The sequence below is a fragment of the Scyliorhinus torazame genome, chromosome 3 (assembly GCF_047496885.1).
Source record: "Scyliorhinus torazame isolate Kashiwa2021f chromosome 3, sScyTor2.1, whole genome shotgun sequence".
NCBI classification, from domain to species: Eukaryota; Metazoa; Chordata; class Chondrichthyes; order Carcharhiniformes; family Scyliorhinidae; genus Scyliorhinus; species Scyliorhinus torazame.
The window spans coordinates 145,043,590-145,066,960 of record NC_092709.1 but is presented as its reverse complement, the minus strand read 5'-3'; the positions used below and the strand labels follow the sequence as shown (position 1 = coordinate 145,066,960).

General features: G+C 47.1%; 1 protein-coding gene and 1 pseudogene across 9 annotated transcripts in view; both read right to left on the bottom strand.

Moving 5' to 3' along the window:
* The window catches only part of sec31a (SEC31 homolog A, COPII coat complex component), a 162,391-nt gene that overhangs the window by 122,410 nt on the left and 16,610 nt on the right, over window positions 1-23,371 (bottom strand). For all 9 annotated transcript variants that reach the window (XM_072496351.1, XM_072496353.1, XM_072496356.1 and 6 more), the window contains exons 3-5: window positions 7,200-7,323; window positions 6,435-6,633; window positions 5,104-5,199 (exon numbers count right to left, since the gene is read on the bottom strand). In XM_072496351.1, coding sequence (XP_072352452.1) covers window positions 5,104-5,199; window positions 6,435-6,633; window positions 7,200-7,323 — 419 coding nt within the window. The remainder of the gene's footprint in view (window positions 1-5,103; window positions 5,200-6,434; window positions 6,634-7,199; window positions 7,324-23,371) is intronic.
* On the bottom strand, window positions 22,542-22,718 carry LOC140409676 (U2 spliceosomal RNA; annotated as a pseudogene).

The following is a 23,371-nucleotide window of genomic DNA, read 5'->3' as shown; positions in this document are numbered from 1 at the left end:
TACAGATTGGTAGCTAGGAGTGCCTATCTCGTAGCGAGCGTTGAAGTAAGACTTACTGGATATCGGCGGCGGCTGACCCGGTCACTGTCAAGGGTTGGTTCGCGTTGCTGAGTGACCCGGTCAAGAAGAACGATTTGAACTTGGGCTTAATTCTTATAGTCCCCAGGGGCTTCCCGCCTTTCGGGGCGGACCCTGTACCTGGCCCCAATCACTTGGTTCGATTTTCTCCAATGCTGGAGCAGTTCCCTGATCAATGGGCGGTCTTGAGGTGGTCGTTCACCTCCCTTTGTGTAGGCTTCTGCTGGCGCCAAAGAGTCTGGTTTTGCTTTATGTGTCTAAATGTTGCTCATTGTTCCTGGGGATTGCTCATTAATATGCAGATGGTTGGTGTTTTGTTGTGCTGATGGTTGCTGGTATCGATCTTGTCTGGCCTTTCCAGAGGTAAATACACACTCAACCTGCAGCTGCTCATTTGTGTCCTGTTGGCTGATTTTCCCATCAGCCTTTGCTGTTCGCCATTTTGAATCGGGAGTTGGCCATTTTAAGTGGCTACAATCCAGGATAGGGTAGTATCTAGGCGATAGGTGAGAGAGGGGAGCGTCTCGGACATCTACAAAGAACTCATGGGGGTGGAGGAGACGCAGACCGAGGAGCTGAAGCGTAAGTGGGAGGAAGAGCTTGGTGGTGAGATGGAGGATGGCTCATGGGCGGACACGTTGAGCAGAGTCAACGCGACCGCAACATGCGCCAGGCTCAGCTTGATCCAATTCAAGGTTGTCCACCGGGCCCACATGACAGTGGCCTGGATGAGTAGATTCTTTGGGGTGGAGGACAGTTGTGTAAAATGTGCGGGAGGACCAGCGAACCATGTCCACATGTTCTGGGCGTGTCCAAAACTTAGGGGATATTGGCAGGGGTTTGCAGACGTCATGTCCAGAGTATTGAAAACAAGGGTGGCAATGAGTCCAGGAGTGGCGATTTTCGGGGTTTCGGAAGACCCAGGAATCCAGGAGGAGAAAGAGGCAGACGTTCTGGCCTTTGCTTCCCTGGTAGCCTGGAGACGGATACTGCTAGCTTGGAGGGACTCAAAGCCCCCTAACCCGGAGACCTGGCTAACTGACATGGCGAGCTTTCTCGACCTAGAGATGATTAAGTTCGCCTTGAGAGGGTCACTGTTAAGAGTTCGCCCGGAGGTGGCAACCATTCATCGACTTCTTCGCGGAGAATTAAACGTCAGCAGTGGCGGAGGGGGGTTTAGGGTAGCGTAGAATAAGGGTTCAATTAGGTGGGTCTTGGCGGGATGGGAATCGGTGATTGCACTGTCTATTGTTCTTTGTACATTGTTTTTATACTGTTGCTGTGCCAAAAATACACCATTAAAGTTGTTTATTAAAAAAGAAAGCAAGTACATTTGGACTGGAAAAGGTACAGATAAACACCTTTTTTAAAACTTTTGTTGGAACAAAACAAGGGAACTGAATATAAGGGAAGTCAGCTCACTTCTCCTCATCCTAAATTCTCCCTCTGTGTACCCGATCAGTGTGGCGACTAGGGGACTTTCACAGTAGCTTCAGTGCAGTATAAGCCTACTTGTGACAATAATAAAGATTATCATGTTGTGGCATAATTAACTGGCAACTGATAGATCAAACTGAAGAAAAATGGTATATTTCATATTAACTAACTAATGCAGCTGAAATGTGCTTTGACCTTCGGCCATGCTTCCAGAAAGTACGTAGCATTAAAGGGACAGACACTCCTAGTTCTCCAGCAGAAGTTTACCATTCCCTGCCATGGCAAGTCAAACTTCCATAGTCCTTCAACAATAATTTCATGCCATCTATATGGACATAGATCATAGATCATATATGATCATCATCAGCCAGGCACATCTTGATGACTCCTCATTCCCTAAAACTTCAAGAGCCCCATTCATTCTTTTCCCTTTGTTTTGATCAGAAACTAAACCATTAAAAGCATCATGCCATTTTTCCTGCATTTGTGAGCACTTGTGAAAGGTGCCAAAATGTGCCATTCAGCACCTCAAAAGAGTTTGTATTTGAGTTTCTCTCCCCTTGGTAACCTGTCAGAAACTTGTCAGAACTGAAGCGTTTCCCAGGAATTGTAATTATTCCCTTTCCAGGCGTCTCTTTCACTTTGCAACTAAAGGGGCATTTCAAAGCATAAGCATCTGGTACGTTTCAGCATTCATGACAATGAATAAAACAAAGGAGGTAAGTATGCTGTGATGATCTTCAAATAGAAATCTCATAGTAAAGCAATGTCAAAGTCTAATCAGTAACGGACTGAAGAGCAAAGGGAAACTATGTTCCTGACCAATAAACAGAAGTGGATATTGACCTATCAGTCCCAATCTGCATTTAAGGACCATGAAACTGCAACAGAAACTGATAGCACATCAATAATTTCACTTCAGTCAGTAACATGCAAGAACTATAAAGTCTCAAATAAAATAATTGGTCACATTCAGAGTCAGGGAAAATGTATGTACTCTGACTCAGCAAAATCATAGTCAGGGTATGATGAAACTTTCGTCCAATAATCATCTCTTGATAAAATACAGTCAAATGGCTTAACAGTGTACTTTTCTGTAGTTTCATGCTAGCTCCATAGGTGAGCGATGACACTGAACAGTGCAGGCTAGGAAGGATGCAGGTTTCATCCCTGAACTGCACAGAGTTAAGCGATCACAGTCATGGTAACTAATAAATGGCCTCAACATCACTGAACTGGGAGAAAGATTGGGGCGGACAGGCAGGTTGGGGTATGGGAAAGCAATGAGATTGGAATGATCCATGGTCCCTACTGTTAATCTCTATCCAGCAACCTCTGTTATGATGACCTGAATTGTTCGACAGTTTATCAGCAATCAAATATTTGACAAATATTCAACTGAATGCCATCACATTTTCTATGGTATTTGTTATTGACAGACCCAGGGCGAAAGCGCTAACAAGTCATAGCATGCTTCTTTTCAATACCACGCTAAGATGAGAGGTAATCGCTTGTCAAAGTCTTTTTATTTAAAGTCAATTGCAAAACCCTATTGCTTCCTGAAAGCAAACAAACAGGATTCAAGTGCAGCACTGAATAGGTCAATTTGTCAAAAAGAAATGTCCAAATATTATATCAATTTGATTAAGATCCTGCGAGCTGTTCATTAAGGTAGTATTGATGGCCACAGAGCACTGTGACCTAGATTCAAGCATTATGCATTATGTTAGAGCTGTGGAAGGAGGGGTCCTAACACAGATTGCACCTTTTGAGTTACTCAACTGAAAGCAGCAGGTTGAACAAGCTAAATAATAATTCTTCTGATGATAGTGAAACAAAATTGCAATTAATAATTATTATTCTTAATCAAGATAAAATTAAACAAGTGAATATTCTTGGACTTGTAAGTTATGGCAACTCTCCATCCGTGCCAGTTAGGGCAACATTGCTACAGAAATGGCAAGACTTACAGACATTTTAAAATAAGAAAGCTTTCCTGCAAAAAGCCTGCAACAAAATGGCTGGAAGCAGCCAGACAGAGATATACACATCACAAAATCATCCCAGAGAAGGACAAAGGGGACAATGGGCCAGGGCAGGGCCAACTGAAAAATTATGCCAGGAATATGGATGGCTCAGAGCGAGCTGAGGAAGACAATGATTATGGAAATGAGTTTCTGCCCAAACCAGACAGAAACCTATTCCACTAATGGCAAACCAATTCAAACTGTCCCAGTATCCCCCTAGAAGCCATTTGCGAGCAATCAGGCGAGCTCTGGTGACGTCATCAGCTATTGTGAAGAAACTGATCAGGTTAACTTCTTCCTGAGAGTGATTAGCGTGCCTCGTGTCTTTGAAATGATCAGTGGGAGGAGCCAGCCGGCTCCTTTGAAACATGCGCGCTTAAAGATACAGGAGACAGACAAGTGGTGGAGAGATCTTGGGTTGGTTACTCAGAATGTCTGAGTTTGGTCGAGAAATTTGGGCTGGAGGAGATTTGTAAACCAAGAAGAAGAAACTAAAAACCTACGAAGCGGCCACCACAAGGCAGAATTACGGGCTCAACAGGAGAAGCAAGTCTCCACGAACCAGGTGCAGAGACAGACGTAACAAACTAGGACCCAAGAAGCCAGAGGGGAGCATGAATATTGTGTGTGTTTTTAAACAGACCCATTCAGCTAGGAGGTGGCGAGTATAATTTGGCAGCTTACGGAAACCCCCAATTAGGCTAGGCTTGTTGAGGAGGGGTGGTAAGGGACGATATAAGCCTCCTGTAAAACATTGCTAAAACTGTTTAAAGTAAGGATTCTTCGATGTGCCATTTAGTCTCTTGTTTTACACATAGTATTTCATAATTGGTGTTTGTGTGTGGGTTAATCGGAGTTGCAGAAGACTCAGTTTCTCTTGAATAAATCAATTATTTTTAAAACTACCATTATTGTGGTCTCACCTTCCTTTCACTGTCCGCTCTGGTCAAGTCACAATAATTGCCAGGACATAATCCCGTAGTCAAGGAACAGAAAAGGGGATCTAAGCGCTTTGAACACGCTCACTCAAGAGAGGCTACTGGTCAGGAATAAACAGTGGTCCCTCTTTCTCTCTCCCTTGTGAAGTTGCACTAGTGGGGCACTTCCGGGTGACATTTCACCATCACAGGAGAGAGACTCACACAGGCGTAGGTGGCAGTCAAGGTAACTGGTGTGGCATAAATACAACCTCACTGGTTAGGTATAAACAGTGAGACACTGGTTAGGTATAAACAGTGAGACATGTCCCCTCTCTCTTGCGAAGCTGTCCCAGTGCGACATTTCCGAGTCATGGTTTCAACACCTGCAGGAGAGAGACACTCACAGTTATCTGTGACACCCAATACCAGCCTGTTGTGGAGTAAAGGAAACCCTTTTCGCTACAGGCGGCATTCTAATTGAAATGACTAACTGCTGCTGCTTTGGGCAACATTTGATTATCGCTGGTGAATGGCATTCATATTCCAAAAGAAAGCAGGAATGCTCCTTGCACCAACTTCCCAACACTATAGGGAATGAAGCGTTGATTAAATACAAGGAAACATTAATGAAACAAACATACCTGAGATTTTGCTCCAGGTGTCATTGGAGTATCAAAATTATTCAAGTCCCAGATGTAGATTTCAGACTCATTGGCTCCTGAAGCTACAAGGTTACTCTGGTCAAAAGAAACAATTAATATCTTATTCAGTGTTCAAGAAATTTCATCCCAAAGGCTTTCACATAGGTAAAATATACAGTTGCATTATCTCTCCAATCCTTTCAGTTAAAACAGGATTGAAGGGCAGTACGGTGGCGCAGTGGGTTAGCCCTGCTGCTTCACGCCGCCGAGGTCCCAGGTTCGATCCCGGCTCTGGGTCACTGTCCGTGTGGAGCTTGCACACTCTCCCCGTATCTGCGTGGGTTTTCTCCGGGTGCTAGGCGGATTGCCATGCTAAACGTTGCCCCTTAGTGTCTAACGATGTACGGGTTCAACGGGGATACGGGATAGGGCATGGGCCTAGGTAGGGTTCTCTTTCAGAGGGTCGGTGCAGTCTCGTTGGGCCAAATCCTGCACTGTCGGGATTCTATGGAAATTATGTGCTCTAACCGGAACAGTGCAAATGCCATTCTGCACCCTCACCCAAAGAAGTGTTGATTTTCTTTGAAAAAAATGACAAATCATCCGCAGTCATCTTTGCCCATCCACCACCCCCCCCAAACAGGTCAGCTCCACAAGACCTTCCATGCAGCTCTACGAAAGCACACGGTAAGCACTGTAAATTTGCGCTAGCAGCGCACCAGGATGCATACCTCCACCAGGTCTTCTTGGGCCACAGCCTTTTCAGTTTGAAACGTGAATTTGAATCACTCCCAGATTGGTAGGATAAGTGCTTCTCTTTGCTGACAATAAGAGCTCATTATTAAATTAAACTGATCCCTTGCAACCAAATTCTTTTGGGCACAGACCCAGAGCGCAACAACCCACCTAATTTAACAGTATTAGTTCGAGAGTTCACAAATCACGGCCTGTGCCACAGCAGAGACCCATAGGGCTATAAAGTTAAGCAATATATTTGGATGCAACAGTGACTACTACACTTCAATCAGGAGTGTTTTTATGCTGGGTGAAAATCTAGCATGCCTTTCATCATCCTTGGAGTTGTATCATACAACAATAACGGAGCCGTTGACTAATCATGGTAATCAATCTCTATCAATTAATCCAGAACAAATCAAGAAACGAGGCGAGAAAGATCCTCAATCGTGGAAACCTTTAGGACCCAAGAATTATTTTCCTCAATAATGCCACCCCTCATCTTGATCGAGGGGAGGGAAAAAATAACTCTTTCATGAAAAGGTTTTTATTGAAATTTATAATGAGCAGATATTTTGAAGATTCTGCTAACTTACTTGAAAAGGATTGAAATCAAGTGCTCTAACTGGGCCAGTGTGAGTGTCCTTCTGGGCAATCACAACATCCTCTCCTCCTGCTATAATTTCAGATGGATTGTACAGAATGATATTCCCATTTTCACCACCAGCAACGAGGACACCAGATGATAGACCATCAGTCGTGATTTCATGAGCACCCCAAATAAGCTTATGGTACCTGGAGAACAAATAAAAATATGCATCATAGCACAAAGCCATACAGACCAAATAATCCGAGTTTAGCTATCAATTTGAAATTAAACGGTCTTTGCAACCAGTTTATTCATTACATCAGATCTACAGTAACAGGCCTTTCTGCACAACTGGCCTATGCCAACGCCTCAACTGCACAGTTGCGTCCTCCAATCACTCTTCATTTAACCTTACTTTCATTTCCTTCTATTCCTTTCGCCCATATGCGTTCCTCTTAAACCTAACTATGCAGAACAGAAAGGGCCCCAAGGGGAAAGCAGGTGGGCATGAGGAAGTCAACAACAGTTAGTTCTCCAGTCATAATCTTGCAAGTGGCAGACAGACAGTCGCAAATCTCAGATGCTGGCAGATTGAAGGAGCATCCTTCCTTCATGGGGAGAGCAAGTCCCTCCATCTGCTGTCACATGCTAGCGGCTTCCAGCACAGCACCAGAGAAGAACTCCCCTGTTAACCAACAGCACACAGCGGAGGGACCAAAACTGATACAGCAAAACACAGATTGAGCAGGACTAAAACGTAGTTTGGTTTTACCTATGTGGGGAAGAAAAGGTACCACATGATTTCATATCCAGTGTAGAGTCAGCCAGGTCCAGCTCAAAGATCTCCAAGGAAGCATTTGTGCTGAAGGTAGCATCCAACTGCTGTGCTGAGGTGCCTGTGTTAAAAGTTGGAGAGAATGTAAACAATTGTGCAATTAACTGATTTTTCTCAACAAAGTCATTGTGGGCACATTACCATGGTAAATATTGGCTTTGGGTAGCTCGACATGAAACAAATGTGCCTTAGCCAAATGCTGGTTATTGACTGCTAGTATCAACTTTATAAGTGCACACGAGCTACACAATTTTTCAAGCAATAAAAATTATTTTTCAATAAGTCTGTATAACAATGTGATAGTTCAGGCCCTCTCCCCCATCTCTACTTGGGTTCACAGCAAGATGCAGTTTCTATAAAAGACTGCAGCCCCTATAATTGGAAAATGATTAATCCTTTGCACATCATAAATATTAGAGATTTCACAAGACTAATAATTGCAGATTTTACCTAGATACCACACACTAGATATTGCAAATGTTTTGCAATATGTTTGGTGACCTCCCCAATCTGCAGACAGTTCCATGGTTGCAGATGGAAATAAAAACAGAAAATACTTAGCAGTTCAGGTTGGATGTTTGGCATAGGCCTCATCCGCTACTGATTAAATCCCAGTGGCAGTGGGATGAGGCCCGAAAGGTGGTCATTAATTGTCTTCTTAAAGACCTCAATTGGCCCACAGGCATGCATGTCTCCTGATTGATGCCATTTATTCCCTACCACTGGTAAAGGTTCAATGGGGCCAAGGACAGTTGGGTAGGCAGTGGGCACAGCAACCATGGCATGGCACCCAATTTTATGGGCTACCTTGCCCATCAACCCACACCCATATGACCATGAAATCCAGCCCATTGAGTTGCCAGGTGATTTATAATCATGTTCACAATCAGCAACAAAGCAGTGCAATCCAAATATTAGGGACATCATCAGCAGGGTTTAGGAAGCACAGTTTAGTTGCAAGTCATGACACGCAATGTACTGTTCATGCACAAACAGCATGAAAGGGGGCCATTTCTTCCAAGTTGCCAACTGCAGCAATCAGCCACTCCATTAGACTCCTGCTGAAAATGGAAGGGTTGGAAACTCTACCTGGAGCAGAAGCCTGGGGCCTGCTGTGCACTGAGCTAAACTACAATATGAAAATGTCAGAATCTGCTAAGAGAGAGTGGCCATGTTCTCTGGTTTACCTTGTGCTGTGCCAAAAGAGATTGACTGGTTATAGATTTTTAAGTTTTGTGCACATTGTTTGCCACACTTTCACGATCATATTTTCCTGATTTGCTCCTGTTTTACTTTGAGCCAACCGGAACTGAGGGGAAAGGTTACATACAAATCAAAATGGCTAACATCTGGAAAATTGTCATAGTGAAATTAATAAGTGCTTCTCCATCTATGATTTTTGTCTGCAATTGACAGTAATCCTGCAGAACTGAGGAATCTCCCAGTGAGCTTAATTCCAAGTTCTATCCACCAATCTGTGGTGCTGAAAAACTCGAAGACCCAAACTAAAGACTAGCAAACTAAATGAAACACTAGAGTAAAACTGAGCTTTATATATCCGAAATAAGTTCTTAATGGTGGAGACTAACAGCTGCAGTGGAGCAATGACGTTTAGCTGTCAACAGAGTTATAGAATAGTAATTTAACAGAAGTAGGCCATTCAACACATCAAGTCTTCGCTGGATCTTTCAAACAGTTAAGACACATGCCCCCATTCTTTTCACAAGGTTCTTCAAAAATCTATCCAATTAATTTTGAAAGTAACTACTGAAAACACTTCTAACCAAACCTCATCTGCTTAAAGAACCCCAGTATCCCCAGTACATTAACATAACTATAATCATTCATCTTTGACATCATTCCAGTACCTCTCTCCTGCACCCTCTACAAAACCTTCATGTCCATGCGGCACAGTGGTTAACACAGTTTTGTTTTTAATAAACATTTTATTGAGGTATTTTCGGTATAGTGACAACAACCAAATAAACAATATACATGAAACCATAAACATAGTGCAAAAGCCGTTTACCTCTCGTACAGGTCCACCCTTATTGACCCTCTACTCTAATCTAAACTACTCCCCCCCCCCCCCCCCCCCCCCCTTCTGTCTGCAGACGATGAATTTCCCACAAAGAAGTCGACGAATAGTTGCCACCTCTGGGTGAACCCTAACAGTGACCCTCTCAAGGCGATCTTGATTTTCTCCAAACAGAGAAAGCTAGCCATGTCTGATAGCCAGGTCTCCGACTTCGGGGGCTTTGAGTCGCTCCAAGCTAATAGTATCTGTCTCCGGGCTACCATGGAAGCAAAGGCCAGAACGTCCGCCTCTTTCTCCTCCTGGATTCCCGGGTCTTCTGACACCCCGAAAGTCGGCACCTCTGGACTCAGCGCCACCCTTATTTTTAACACCGTGGAGATGACATCGGCAAACCCCTGCCAAAATCCCCTAAGCTTTGGACGTGTTTCGCCGGTCCTCCAGCACATTTTGCGCACCTGTCCTCCACCCCAAAGAATCTGCTCATCCAGGCCGCTGTCATGTCAGGCCAGTGAACAACCTTAAATTGTATCAGGCTGAGCCTGGCACATGTTGCAGACGCGTTGACTCTACTCAACGCGTCTGCTCATAAACCATCCTCGATCTCACCTCCCAGCTCCTCCTCCCACTTGCGCTTCAGCTCCTCGGTCTGCGTCTCCTCCGACCCCATATGCTCCTTATGAATGTCCGAGACGCTCCCTTCTCCTACCCACCCTCTGGAAACTGTGGTTAACACAGTTGCTAGGGACCCGGGTTCGATTCCCGGCTTGGGCAACTGTCTGCGTAGAGTCTACATGTTCTCCCTGTGTCTGGGTGGGTTTCCTCCGAGTGCTGTGGTTTCCTCCCACTAGTTCTGAAAGACGTGCTGTTAGGTGAATTGGACATTCTGAATTCTCCCTCTGTGTACCCGAACAGGCGCCGGAATATGGAGACCAGGGGATTTTCACAGTAACTTCATTGCAGTGTTAATATAAGCCTACTTGTGACACTAATAAAGATTATTATTATGCGTTTCCTAAAGTATGGTCACTAATGGAGAAAAACATGGCTGCTTGCCAGTAACAATCCTTTTCAGTAGGTTTTCCTCCGCAATGCTCTACAATTCCTTCCATGATGGTGATTCTGGCATCAAAATCAGGTAACACAGATGGGAAGCTGCTCAATCCAGGATGACTCAAAGCAATTAGCGATGACTCCAAGCACATACTTCATGATTTCCTGTTTGCCAATGACTGCATTAGCTGCTGTTTCGGAGCTGGAACATGCAATGCAGCATGGCCTTGTTCTCCAATACATGCAACAACCCCACATTCAGTACGAAGAAAACTGAACTAATGAACCAGACAGCTCTAGAAAAGCTCTATTGCAAGTCCAAGATTTCAGTTCACAACCAGAACCTGTCAGCAGTGGATAAATTCACTGATCACACTTTCTCAAGCTGTCTATATGGATGACGAGACACAGGGAAGAATTACCAAAGGAAGTGTAACTTTCTACAGACTTTGAACATCAGTCGCAGAATGAAGAGGAAGTAGAATAAAAATATATATATATTTTTTTTTTTAATTTTAAATTGCAATCGGAATGTTTGTCTTTTCCTTTCGAGGGTAGGAAGTGATGCTTTAGTTGTAGAGCTTCAGTCAGTCCCCATCTGGAGTACTGTGATCAGTCCTGGGAACCAAATCTTAGGAAAGGTATATACAGCTCAGATTCAATAGTGATACAATTTGATGGGCTGTATCATAGGAATTTGATCCTTTCCCTCCAAGTACTTTTTTACGCCTGCTGAGGGAATCCACACAATGGAAATTGTAGAGTTAGCCCATTTTGAAGTGAAATCAGAAAGCACCTTTTTACATAAAGGGCAACGCAAATTTGGAAGTCACATCCCCAGAAATCTGTGGACGATTGCCAACTAAAACTTCCAAAACTGAGATCAAAGAAATATCATTGGATATGGAGAAGAGGCGCTTACATGCGACTGTGGTACAGATCAACCATAATCTAACTGGTTGTCAGTGAAAGTTCAGGAAGTTGAACGTCTGCTCCTGATCCCAAATATTTCTATGGCTCCTGCACTAGCTTTGCCAAACCACAGGGCCTCTCAATGCTGCTGAAACCCACAACCTTGCCCTTTCCTTTTGCTTCAAAACACCATATACCTATCTCAAACCTGGTAAGCGTTCCCTATCATCATGGCATACATCCCTGGCTTTCAAAATGCCACGGGATAAAATTGAGGTAAGGGAATAAATAGCAATAATCAAGGAAACTGATTAATGCTGACACTGAAAGGCAGAGACAAGAATAGTGGAATGTAATCTCATGTAATAAAAACGTAAAAATCTCACGTAATAATAATCAACTTTTGCTGCGCTGAATTTACAGAAAAGCAGTTTATCATTTGAAACAACTAGACATGTGATCAATGTCAAATATCAAAGTGGGATCACTTTTTTTTAATACATCTTAAACTTTTATTGAGATGCCTTTTATTTATGTACTGGGGACTCAAAAGCAACTGTTCATATAGCAACCTGTGGAAAATCTGATCAAGTTTGACAGGATATCTAAATAAAATTCTTGACATATGAAAGCATTGATTTTCCCCAGGTATTATTCAGTATATCTTTGGTGAAAGATCAACAGAAGACCTGGAGAAATGGTGCAAATATTTAGCTGTTCTGGACTGTGGCGATCACCCAAGGCCAGAATCGAGCTCGGGACCCTGGCACCGTGAGGCAGCAGGGCTAAACACTATGCCACCCTAATATATGGACAAGTTACTCCCATATTACATGCCCTGATTTATTCATGTAACTGTGGTGTCTATTTAGTGGTCAATCTCCTCCATAATTGCATGTCCTGCACAAAGCAGGTGTAGTCTTCATGTGAAAAGTTGCATTAAGAGGTTATGTGGCAATTCCCATGCAAATGTATTTCAATTTTTGATTCACATTAACTAGAAGTATGAAAATGTGTGAAACGGACTTCCGGTTGCGGCTATGTGGAGCTAAGCCGCACGATTCGGCAGCTCCCGCTATTACGAACTTACAGGCTCATTGGAGGAGCCCCAACGGAATTCTTTTGAAGACAACCCGTGGGGAAGGGAAGAGCGAGGTCCCCCTCCAACTTTTATGGACCGGACCAGAAGTGAAATGGCCAAAAAAGCGGCATTGGAGCAGCGGGAGAAGCGAGGGAAAAAAATCAAAATGGCGGCGGCCGGGGACAAAGCGGAGTGCGGGCCGGAGCTGCAGGAGTTCATCAAGGGCTGCTTCGAGGAGCCGCGCAAGGAGATGCTGGCGCCTATGCTGGCAGTAATTGAAGGACTAGGGATGACCCAGAAGGCCCACGAGGTGAAGATCCAGGAGGAACAGAAAAGAGTCAGTGAGAATGAGGACGAGATCTTGGGCCTGGCGGTGAGTGTGGAGCGGCACAAGGCGCTGCACAAGAGGTGGGCGGGAAGACTCGAAGACCTGGAGAACAGGTCGAGGAGAAAGAATCTGCGGATCCTGGGTCTCCCAGGAGTGGAGGGGGCCGATGCCGTGGCATACGCGGGCATGATGATCGGGGCGATGATGGGCGCGCAGGCCCCTTCGAGGTCGCTGGAGCTGGACGGGGCACACCGGGTGCTGGCGAGGAAGCCCAAGGCAAATGAGCCGCCAAGGGCGATGGTGGTGAGATTTCACCAGTTCACGGACAGAGAGAGGGTCCTGAAATGGGCCAAGAAGGAGCGGAGCAGTAAGTGGGACAATGCAGAGATCCGAATATACCCGGACTGGAGCACGGAGGTTGCAAAGCGGAGAGCGGGTTTCAACCGGGCCAAAGCGGTGCTGCACCGGAAAGGAGTGAAATTTGGAATGCTGCAGCCAGCGCGACTGTGGGTCACATACAAGGATCAACACTATTACTTCGAAACGCCTGAAGAGGCGTGGACCTTCATACAAACCGAAAAGTTGGACTCTAACTGAGGGTTTGTGAGGGTGGGGGGGATGTTTGAGGGTTGATGTGTGATGGTTGTTGTATAGAGGGGGTCAATCACGCGCAGGAAATGTTATATGGTCTGGGGAGAGAGACAAGCGCGACAGAAGCTGCGCCAGAAGGGGCGGGGCAGGCTTTGGTAAGCGCGACGATTTTCCCACGCGCGGGAAGGGGAACAAAGGAACGCACATTGATTGGGAGACTCCCACACGGGGAGGTCAAAGGGACGGCGGGGGAAGCCGGGGTCAGCAGGTGTCAGCTGACTTACGGGAGTGATATGGGGGGAGCAAAAAAGCTAGACAGGGGTCTAGCGGGGGGTGGGGGGGGGGGAGGGTTGCTGCTGCTCTGGTCGAAAGGGAATGGGACACAGAAGAGGTGGTCGGAACGGGGGTCCCCCGGCTGGGGGACTGGAGGGTGAGGGAGACGCGGATACGGGACTGGCCCAGAAAAGGAGATGGCTAGTCGGCGGCCGGGGGAGGAGGGGGGGGGCTCCAATCCGGCTGATAACGTGGAACGTGAGGGGCCTGAATGGGCCGGTGAAGAGGGCTCGAGTGTTCGCGCACTTGAAGAGACTGAAGGCAGACGTGGATATGCTCCAAGAGACACACCTGAAGGTGGCGGACCAGGTCAGGTTAAGAAAGGGATGGGAAGAACAGGTATTCCACTCGGGACTGGACGCGAAGAATAGAGGGGTGGCAATATTGGTGGGAAAGCATGTGTCATTTGAGGTCAAGACTATCGTAGTGGATAATGGAGGGAGATATGTGATGATGAGTGGTAGGTTGCAAGGGACGTGGGTGGTGTTGGTAAATGTATACGCCCCGAACTGGGATGATGTTGGATTCATGAAGCGCATGTTGGGGCGCATTCCGGACCTGGAGGTAGGAGGCCTGATAATGGGAGGGGACTTCAATACAGTGCTGGACCCAGCACTGGACCGCTCCAGATCAAGAACTGGAAAGAGGCCGGCGGCGGCCAAGGTGCTTAGGGGGTTTATGGATCAGATGGGGGGAGTGGACCCATGGAGGTTTGCAAGACCGCAGGCCAGGGAATTTTCTTTCTTCTCCCACGTGCACAAAGCCTACTCCCGGATAGATTTTATTGTTCTGGGCAGGGCGCCCATCCCGAGGGTGGAGGGGACGGAGTATTCGGCCATAGCCGTTTCGGATCACGCCCCGCACTGGGTGGAAACGGGGCTGGGAGAGGAGAGGGACCAACGCCCGCTGTGGCGGCTGGATGTGGGACTGCTGGCAGATGAGATGGTGTGTGGGAAGGTGAGGGTGTGAATCGAAAGGTACTTGGAGGCCAACGACAACGGGGAGGTGCGGGTGGGGGTGGTATGGGAGGCGTTGAAGGCGGTGATCAGGGGAGAGCTCATCTCCATCAGGGCTCATAGGGAGAAGTCAGAGGGCATGGAAAGGGGGAGGTTAGTGGGGGAGATGTTGAGAGTGGACAGGAGATACGCAGAGGCCCCGGAGGGAAGATGACTTGGGGAAAGACGACGGCTCCAGACGGAGTTTGACCTGTTGACCACAGGGAAGGCGGAGGCACAGTGGAGCAAGGAACAGGAGGCGACCTACGAGTATGGGGAAAAGGCTAGTCGAATGCTGGCACACCAGCTCCGTAAGAGGACGGCAGCGAGGGAAATAGGGGGAATCAAAGATGGAAGGGGAGCCACGGTTCGGAGTGCGACGAAAATAAACGAGGTATTCAAGGCCTTCTATGAAGAGCTGTACAGATCCCAGCCCCCAGCCGGGGGAAGAGGGGATGAGAAATTCCTAGACCAGCTGAGGTTCCCGAGGGTGGAGGAGCAAGAGGTGGCTGGTTTGGGGGCACCAATTGGGTTGGAGGAGCTGAGTAAGGGTTTGGGGAGTATGCAGGCGGGGAAGGCCCCGGGGCCGGACGGGTTCCCGGTGGAGTTCTACAGAAGGTACGTAGACCTGTTGGCCCCGCTACTAGTGAGGACCTTTAACGAGGCAAGAGAGGAGGGGACCCTTCCTCCGACAATGTCGGAAGCGACAATTTCTTTGATCCTAAAGCAGGACAAGGACCCACTGCAATGTGGATCGTACAGGCCGATCTCGCTCCTCAATGTGGATGCTAAGTTGTTGGCAAAAGTGCTGGCCACGAGGATTGAGGACTGTGTCCCGGGGGTGATCCATGAGGACCAGACGGGATTCGTAAAGGGCAGGCAATTAAACACTAATGTGCGGCGGCTCTTAAACGTGATAATGATGCCATCGGAGGAGGGAGAGGCGGAGATAGTGGCAGCTATGGACGCGGAGAAGGCCTTTGACCGAGTAGAGCAGGAGTACCTCTGGGAGGTGCTGCGTAGGTTTGGGTTCGGGGAGGGTTTATCAGTTGGGTTAAGCTCCTTTATAGAGCCCCGGTGGCGAGTGTAGTGACGAACCGGCGGAGGTCGGAGTATTTTCGGCTGTACCGAGGAACGAGGCAGGGGTGCCCCCTGTCTCCCTTGTTGTTTGCATTGGCGATCGAACCATTGGCCATGTCATTGAGGGAGTCTAATAAATGGAGGGGGGTGGTCCGAGGGGGAGAAGCGCATCGGGTGTCACTATATGCGGATGACCTGTTGTTGTACGTGGCGGATCCAATGGAGGGGATGGTGGAGGTCATGCAGACTTTAAGGGAGTTTGGGGAGTTTTCGGGCTATAAGCTCAACGTAGGGAAGAGTGAGCTCTTTGTATTACAATGACGACGGCATTGCTGCAACAGCCTCCGTACTCAACACCGACAACTGCCAATCTCCAGACGCAATTCTGCAACTCATCCGCTTCATTCTGGATCACAACGTCTTCACCTTCGACAACAAGTTCTTCATCCAGACGCACGGAACAGCCATGGGGACCAAATTCGCACCCCAATACGCCAACATCTTCATGCACAAGTTTGAACAGGACCTACTCACCGCACAGGACCTTCAACCGATGTTATACACCAGATATATCGATGACATTTTTTTCCTTTGGACCCACGGCGAAGAATCACTGAAACGACTACACGATGACATTAATAAGTTCCATCCAACCATCAGACTCACCATGGACTACTCGCCAAAATCAGTTGCATTCTTGGACACACTCGTCTCCATCAAGGACGGTCACCTCAGCACTTCGCTTTACCGCAAACCCACGGATAACCTCACGATGCTCCACTTCTCCAGCTTCCACCCTAAACACATTAAAGAAGCCATCCCCTATGGGCAAGCTCTCCGTATACACAGGATCTGCTCAGACAAGGAGGAGCGTAACAGACATCTACAGACGTTGAAAGATGCCCTCGTACGAACGGGATATGGCACTCGACTCATCGATCGACAGTTCCAACGCGCCGCAGCGAAAAACCGGACCGACCTCCTCAGAAGACAAACATGGGACACAACCGACAGAATACCCTTCGTCGTCCAGTACTTCCCCAGAGCGGAGAAACTACGTCATCTTCTTCACAGCCTTCAACACGTCATTGATGACGATGAACATCTTGCCAAGGTCATCCCCACACCCCCACTACTTGCCTTCAAACAACCGCGCAACCTCAAACGAACCATTGTGTGCAGCAAACTACCCAGTCTTCAGAACAGTGACCACGACACCACACAACCCTGTCATGGCAATCTCTGCAAGACGTGCCAGATCATCGACATGGATACCACTATTACACGTGAGAACACCACCCACCAGGTACGCGGTACATACTTGTGCGACTCGGCCAACGTTGTCTACCTCATACGCTGCAGGAAAGGATGTCCCGAAGCGTGGTACATTGGCAAGACCATGCAGACGCTGCGACAACGAATGAACGGACATCGCGCAACAATCACCAGGCAGGAATGTTCCCTTCCAGTCGGGGAACACTTCAGCAGTCAAGGGCATTCAGCCTCTGATCTCCGGGTAAGCGTTCTCCAAGGCGGCCTTCAGGACCCGCGACAACGCAGAATCGCCGAGCAGAAACTTATAGCCAAGTTCCGCACACAGGAGTGCGGCCTCAACCGGGACCTGGGATTCATGTCACATTACATTCATCCCCCACCATCTGGCCTGCAAAATCCTACCAATAGTCCTGGCTTGAGACAATTCACACCTCTTTAACCTGGGGTTACTCCATCTCTGGATCTGTAAAAATTTAATCACCTGCTAATGCTCGCATTCCTAGCATTGTTTGGCATCTTTGAATTTGTCTATATATGTGTTTCTGGAACAGACCTCTTCATTCACCTGAGGAAGGAGCAGCGCTCCGAAAGCTAGTGACATCGAACCAAACCTGTTGGACTTTAACCTGGTGTTGTAAGACTTCGTACTTTGTATTACAGGCAGGGGACCAAGAAAGAGGGATAAGGGACCTACCGCTGAGGGCGGCGGCGGGGAGTTTTCGGTATCTGGGGATCCAGATAGCCAGGAGTTGGGGGGCCCTACATAAACTGAATCTGACGAGGTTCGTGGAGCAAATGGAGGAGGACTTCAAAAGATGGGACATGTTACCGCTCTCGCTGGCGGGTAGAGTGCAGTCGGTCAAAATGGTGGTCCTTCCGAGGTTTCTGTTTGTGTTTCAGTGCCTTCCCATCGTGATCACCAAGGCCTTTTTTAAGAGAGTAGGTAGGAGTATCATGGGGTATGTGTGGGCAAATAAGACCCCGAGGGTAAGGAGAGGGTTCCTGGAACGCAGTAGGGACCGGGGAGGGTTGGCGCTGCCAAACCTGGGGAGCTACTACTGGGCAGCAAATGTGGCGATGATCCGCAAGTGGGTTATGGAGGGAGAGGGGGCGGCATGGAAGAGGATGGAGATGGCGTCCTGTAAAGGAACGGGCCTGGGGGCGTTCGTGACGGCACTGCTGCCGTTCTCGCCGTCAAAGTATACCACGTGCCCGGTGGTGGCGGCAACGTTAAGGATCTGGGGCCAGTGGAGACGGCACAGGGGTGCAATGGGAGTCTCGGTGTGGTCCCCGATCAGGGGTAACCACCGGTTTGTCCCGGGGAAGATAGACGGGGGGTTCCAGAGCTGGCATCGGGCGGGGATTAGAAGAATGGGGGACCTGTTCATTGACGGGACATTTGCGAGCCTAGGGGCACTGGAGGAGAAGTTTGAGTTACCCCCGGGAAATGCCTTTAGATATATGCAGGTGAGGGCATTTGTGAGGAGACAGGTGAGGGAATTCCCGTTGCTCCCGGCACAAGAAATTCAAGACAGGGTGATCTCGGGCGTATGGGTCGGGGAGGGCAAGGTGTTGGAAATACACTAGGAGTTGAAAGAAGAGGGGGAAGCGCTGGTAGAAGAGCTGAAGGGTAAATGGGAGGAGGAGCTGGGGGAGGAGATCGAGGAAGGTCTGTGGGCTGATGCCCCAGGCAGGGTTAATTCCTCCTCCTCGTGTGCCAGGCTCAGCCTGATACAATTTAAGGTGGTTCACAGAGCTCACTTGACAGGGGCGAAGTTGAGCAGGTTCTTTGGGGTAGAGGACAGATGTGGAAGATGCTCGGGGAGCCCGGCGAACCATGTCCATATGTTTTGGTCATGTCCGGCACTGGAGGGGTTCTGGAGAGGAGTGGCGGGAGCAATATCTCAGGTGGTGAAAGTCCGGGTCAAGCCAAGCTGGGGGCTAGCAATATTTGGAGTAGTGGACGAACCGGGAGTGCAGGAGGCGAAAGAGGCCGGCATTCTGGCCTTTGCGTCCCTAGCAGCCCGGCGAAGGATCTTGCTAATGAGGAAGGAGGCAAAGCTCCCTAGCGTGGAGAGGCCTGGATAAACTTCATGGCTGGATTCATAAAGCTGGAGAGGATTAAGTTTGCCTTGAGAGCGTCTGCGCAGGGGTTCTACAGGCGGTGGCAACCGTTCCTACACTATCTCGCGGAGCGTTAGAGGAAGGTCGGTCAGCAGCAGCAGCAACCCGGGGGGGGGGGGGGGGGATGAGCAAGAGATAACATGAAGGGTGGGGGGAACTGGCACGTGCGGGAGAGAGCCAGTGTATAAAGCTATGTAAATATACCATTTTGCCATGTATGTATCTTGCTCAGTGCGATTTCTTGTTATTTTGGTACGGGGGGGGGGGGGGGGGGGGTTATTGTTTGTAAGGGAGAAAAATTGTGTTGTTAAAAAACTTTAATAAATATTTTGTTTTTAAGAAAATGTGTGAAACGGCAAACAGCTTTATTAAGAAACAGAAAAGTAGAATTAGCTGAAGCAAAGGACTTTCTCTGCATTACAGAAACTCCAAGAGGCAAAACAATGGCTCTAAGATGCCACCACTGGTGGAAGAATGTATTTACAAGATGACACGTTTACATAAGTAGCTCCCAGTATAAATATAATGGAAAAAGTTGAGAAAACTTAACAGCCAATTATCTGAATGGCCATAAATTAAGAAAGGGGAATATGCAATGAAACCTGGGTGTCCTCGCACACCAGTCACTGAAGGCAGGCATGCAGGTACAGCAGGTGGTAAAGAAGGCAATTGTATGCTGGCCTTCATTGCGAGAGAATGAGTACAAGAGCAAGGATGTCTTGCTGCAATTATACAGGGACTTGGTGAGGCAACAAATGGAACTGTGTGTGCAGTTTTGGTCTCCTTATCTGAGTAAAGAAGTTTTTGCTATAGAGAGAGTGCAGCGATTCTTGTGATGGCAGGATGGACGCATGAGAGATTGAATCGGTTAGGATTGTATTCACTGGAGTTCACAAGAATATGGGGGGGTCTCATAAAAACCTATGAAATGCTAACAGGATTAGGCAGGGTAGATGCAAGAAGGATGTCCCCGATGGTGGGTGTGTCCAGAACCAGGGGTCACAGTCTGGGAATAAGGGGTAGTCCGTTTAGGAAAGAGACGAGGGGAGCTTTCTCCACCAAGAGAGTGGTGAGCCTATGGAATTCATTACCACAGGAAGTGGTTGAGGCCAAAACATTATATGTCTTCAAGAAGCAATTAGATCTAGCACTTTGGATGAAGGGGATCAAAGGATATGGGGGAATAGGCGAATTAGGCAATTGAGTTGGATGATCAGCCATGATCATTATGAATGGCGGAGCAGTACGAAGGGTCGAATGGCCTCCTCCTAGAACATAGAACATTACAGCGCAATACAGGCCCTTCGGCCCTCGATGTTGTGCCGACCTGTGAAACCACTCTAAAGCCCATCTGCACTATTCCCTTATCATCAACATGTTTATCCAATGACCATTTAAATGCCCTTAATGTTGGCGAGTCCACTACTGTTACAGGCAGGGCATTCCACGCCCTTACTACTCTCGGAGTAAAGAACCTACCTCTGACATCTGTCCTATGTCTATCTCCCCTCAATTTAAATCTGTGTCCCCTCGTGCTAGACATCACCATCCAAGGAAAAAGGCTCTCACTGTCCACCCTATCTAATCCTCTGATCATCTTGTATGCCTCAATTAAGTCACCTCTTAACCTTCTTCTCTCTAACAAAAACAGCCTCAAGTCCCTCAGCCTTCCCTCATAAGATCTTCCCTACATACCAGGCAACATCCTGGTAAATCTACTCTGCACCCTTTCCAATGCTTCCACGTCCTTCCTATAATGCGGCGACCAGAATTGTACGCAATACTCCAAATGCGGCCGTACCAGAGTTTTGTACAGCTGCAACATGACCTCATGGCTCCGAAACTCAATCCCTCTACCAATAAAAGCTAACACACCGTACGCCTTCTTAACAACCCTCTCAAACTGGGTGGCAACTTTCGGGGATCTATGTACATGGACACCAAGATTTCTCTGCTCATCCACACTACCAAGAATCTTACCATTAGCCCAGTACTCTGTCTTCCTGTTATTCCTTCCAAAATGAATCACCTCACATTTTTCTACATTAAACTCCATTTGCCACCTCTCAGCCCAGCTCTGCAGCTTATGTATGTCTCTCTGTAACTTGTAACATCCTTCCGCACTGTCCACAACTCCACCGACTTTAGTGTCATCTGCAAATTTACTCATCCATCCTTCTACGCCCTCCTCCAGGTCATTTATAAAAATGACAAACAGCAGTAGCCCCAAAACAGATCCTTGTAGTACATCGCTAGTAACTGGACTCCAGGCTGAACATTTCCCATCAACCACCACCCTTTGTCTTCTTCCAGCTAGCCAATTTCTGATCCAAACTGCTAAATCACCCTGAATCCTATGCCTCCGTATTTTCTGCAATAGCCTACCGTGGGGAACCTTATCAAACACTTTACTGAAATCCATACACACCACATCAACTGCTTTACCCTCGTCCACCTGTTTGGTCACCTTCTCAAAGAACTCAATAAGGTTTGTGAGGCACGACCTACCCTTCACAAAACCGTGTTGACTATCTCTAATCAAATTATTCCTTTCCAGATGATTATACATCCTATCTCTTATAAACCTTCACAAGACTTTGCCCACAACAGAAGTAAGGCTCACTGGTCTATAGTTACTGGGATTGTCTCTACTCCCCTTCTTGAACAAGGGACAACATTTGCTATCCTCCAGTCTTCTGGCACTATTCCTGTAGACAATGATGACATAAAGATCAAAGCCAAAGGCTCAGCAATCTCCTCCCTAGCTTCCCAGAGAATCCTAGGATAAATCCCTTCTGGCTCCTGCTCCGATTTGCTCTGTTTCTAACAGGAACGGAGGTTCAGTAAACAAGAAATGAACACAGATGTAGCAGATTTAATGTGCTATATAGATGGGTAAAGAACTTCCTACTTCCTACCACCCCATCCAAGATAGAATCGAAAAATTACTTTCAGTAGCAGGATATCTTACAAGCCCTTTTCATACTTTTATACATGTCCACACTCCCCCAATTCCTTACCTCAGCACCAATTATACAACAGTGGGGCAACTCACTCATTCAGCAGTGCCACAGATCAGATATTTAGATTTTTATTTTTTTAACATGTAACATCATCTGCCCATCAAACTTTAGTATCACAAATACACAATGCAAATCTCTTGCAGCCGACAGCTTGAATGGCTACACCAGCTGTATATCTGCTAGAATATGTTCATTCTGTTACATAACACATTTCAGAAATATTAAGCATGTGCCTTTGTATATTTTGATAAGGAAAAACTATAGTCCCGTCACCACCACAGGTTGGAGCCTGTTTGCTGGAGTCAAAATGTTGTAATCGAGGATTTCTATGTAGAACATCTGATAATCGGGTAAGCATATGTTAATTTGTTAAAAATTTATGGAAATCAGTTTCACGCCAAGAAAGGACCTGAACCTATTTACGTCACCTTTTTTTTATTTTTATTTTTTTCCTTTTCTGAGTTACCAAGCCAGGGCTCAGAGTGTGGGTCAGGGGAGAACCCCTAATCCAGCTCCTCGCCTGCTCCAAAAAACTAATTCAAATTGAATCCAATTCATGGTCCCCACAAGAGAGACATACCAGATCTATACTACACTTGATCTTAGCCAAAAGGCCGAGAAGCGATTATTTACGTCACCTTTGAGGGGCAGGAAAGATCTCAAACGGAGATCACACCAGCACAAATCCCGTTTTTGGCCGCTCGCGAGATTTAGCAGCCATTACGGGATACGTTCACGGCCAACAGGGCCACTGGATCATGGTTGAGCTCTTTAATTCAGACTTTATTTTAAAGAAACCATGTTGTAGCAGAAGAGACTCTAAGCCAAATAAAAGAACTTCCATCAGTGACAAAATCATTTCCTTTCAACTCCCCTCCAGTAAGTCCAATCAAACTCATGCTGGACTATGGTTAGTGTTCCTGTACATTCTTTTCTCACGAACCCAAACAGTAATGCCCAGCAGAACATTTTTATGTCCACTCCCAACTCTTGTCCTCACTCAAAAACCACAATTTTCAGCAAAATCGCTGGATCAAGAATAGAAACATCACAACATTATCACAATCTTGGACATCAGTAATACAGTGGTTACGGTCCTGGACCAACAGCCTAGTGGCCATGAGCTCAAATTTCGCCGTGGCTAGCTGTGAAACAGAATTCAACAAAGTTATTAAATTATGGCAGAAAAATAACTATGGAAATTGCTTCACTAATGCTCTTCAGGAAAAGAAACCTATCCCATTGGCTCACCACAGACAGGATTGGTTGCCCTCAGAAG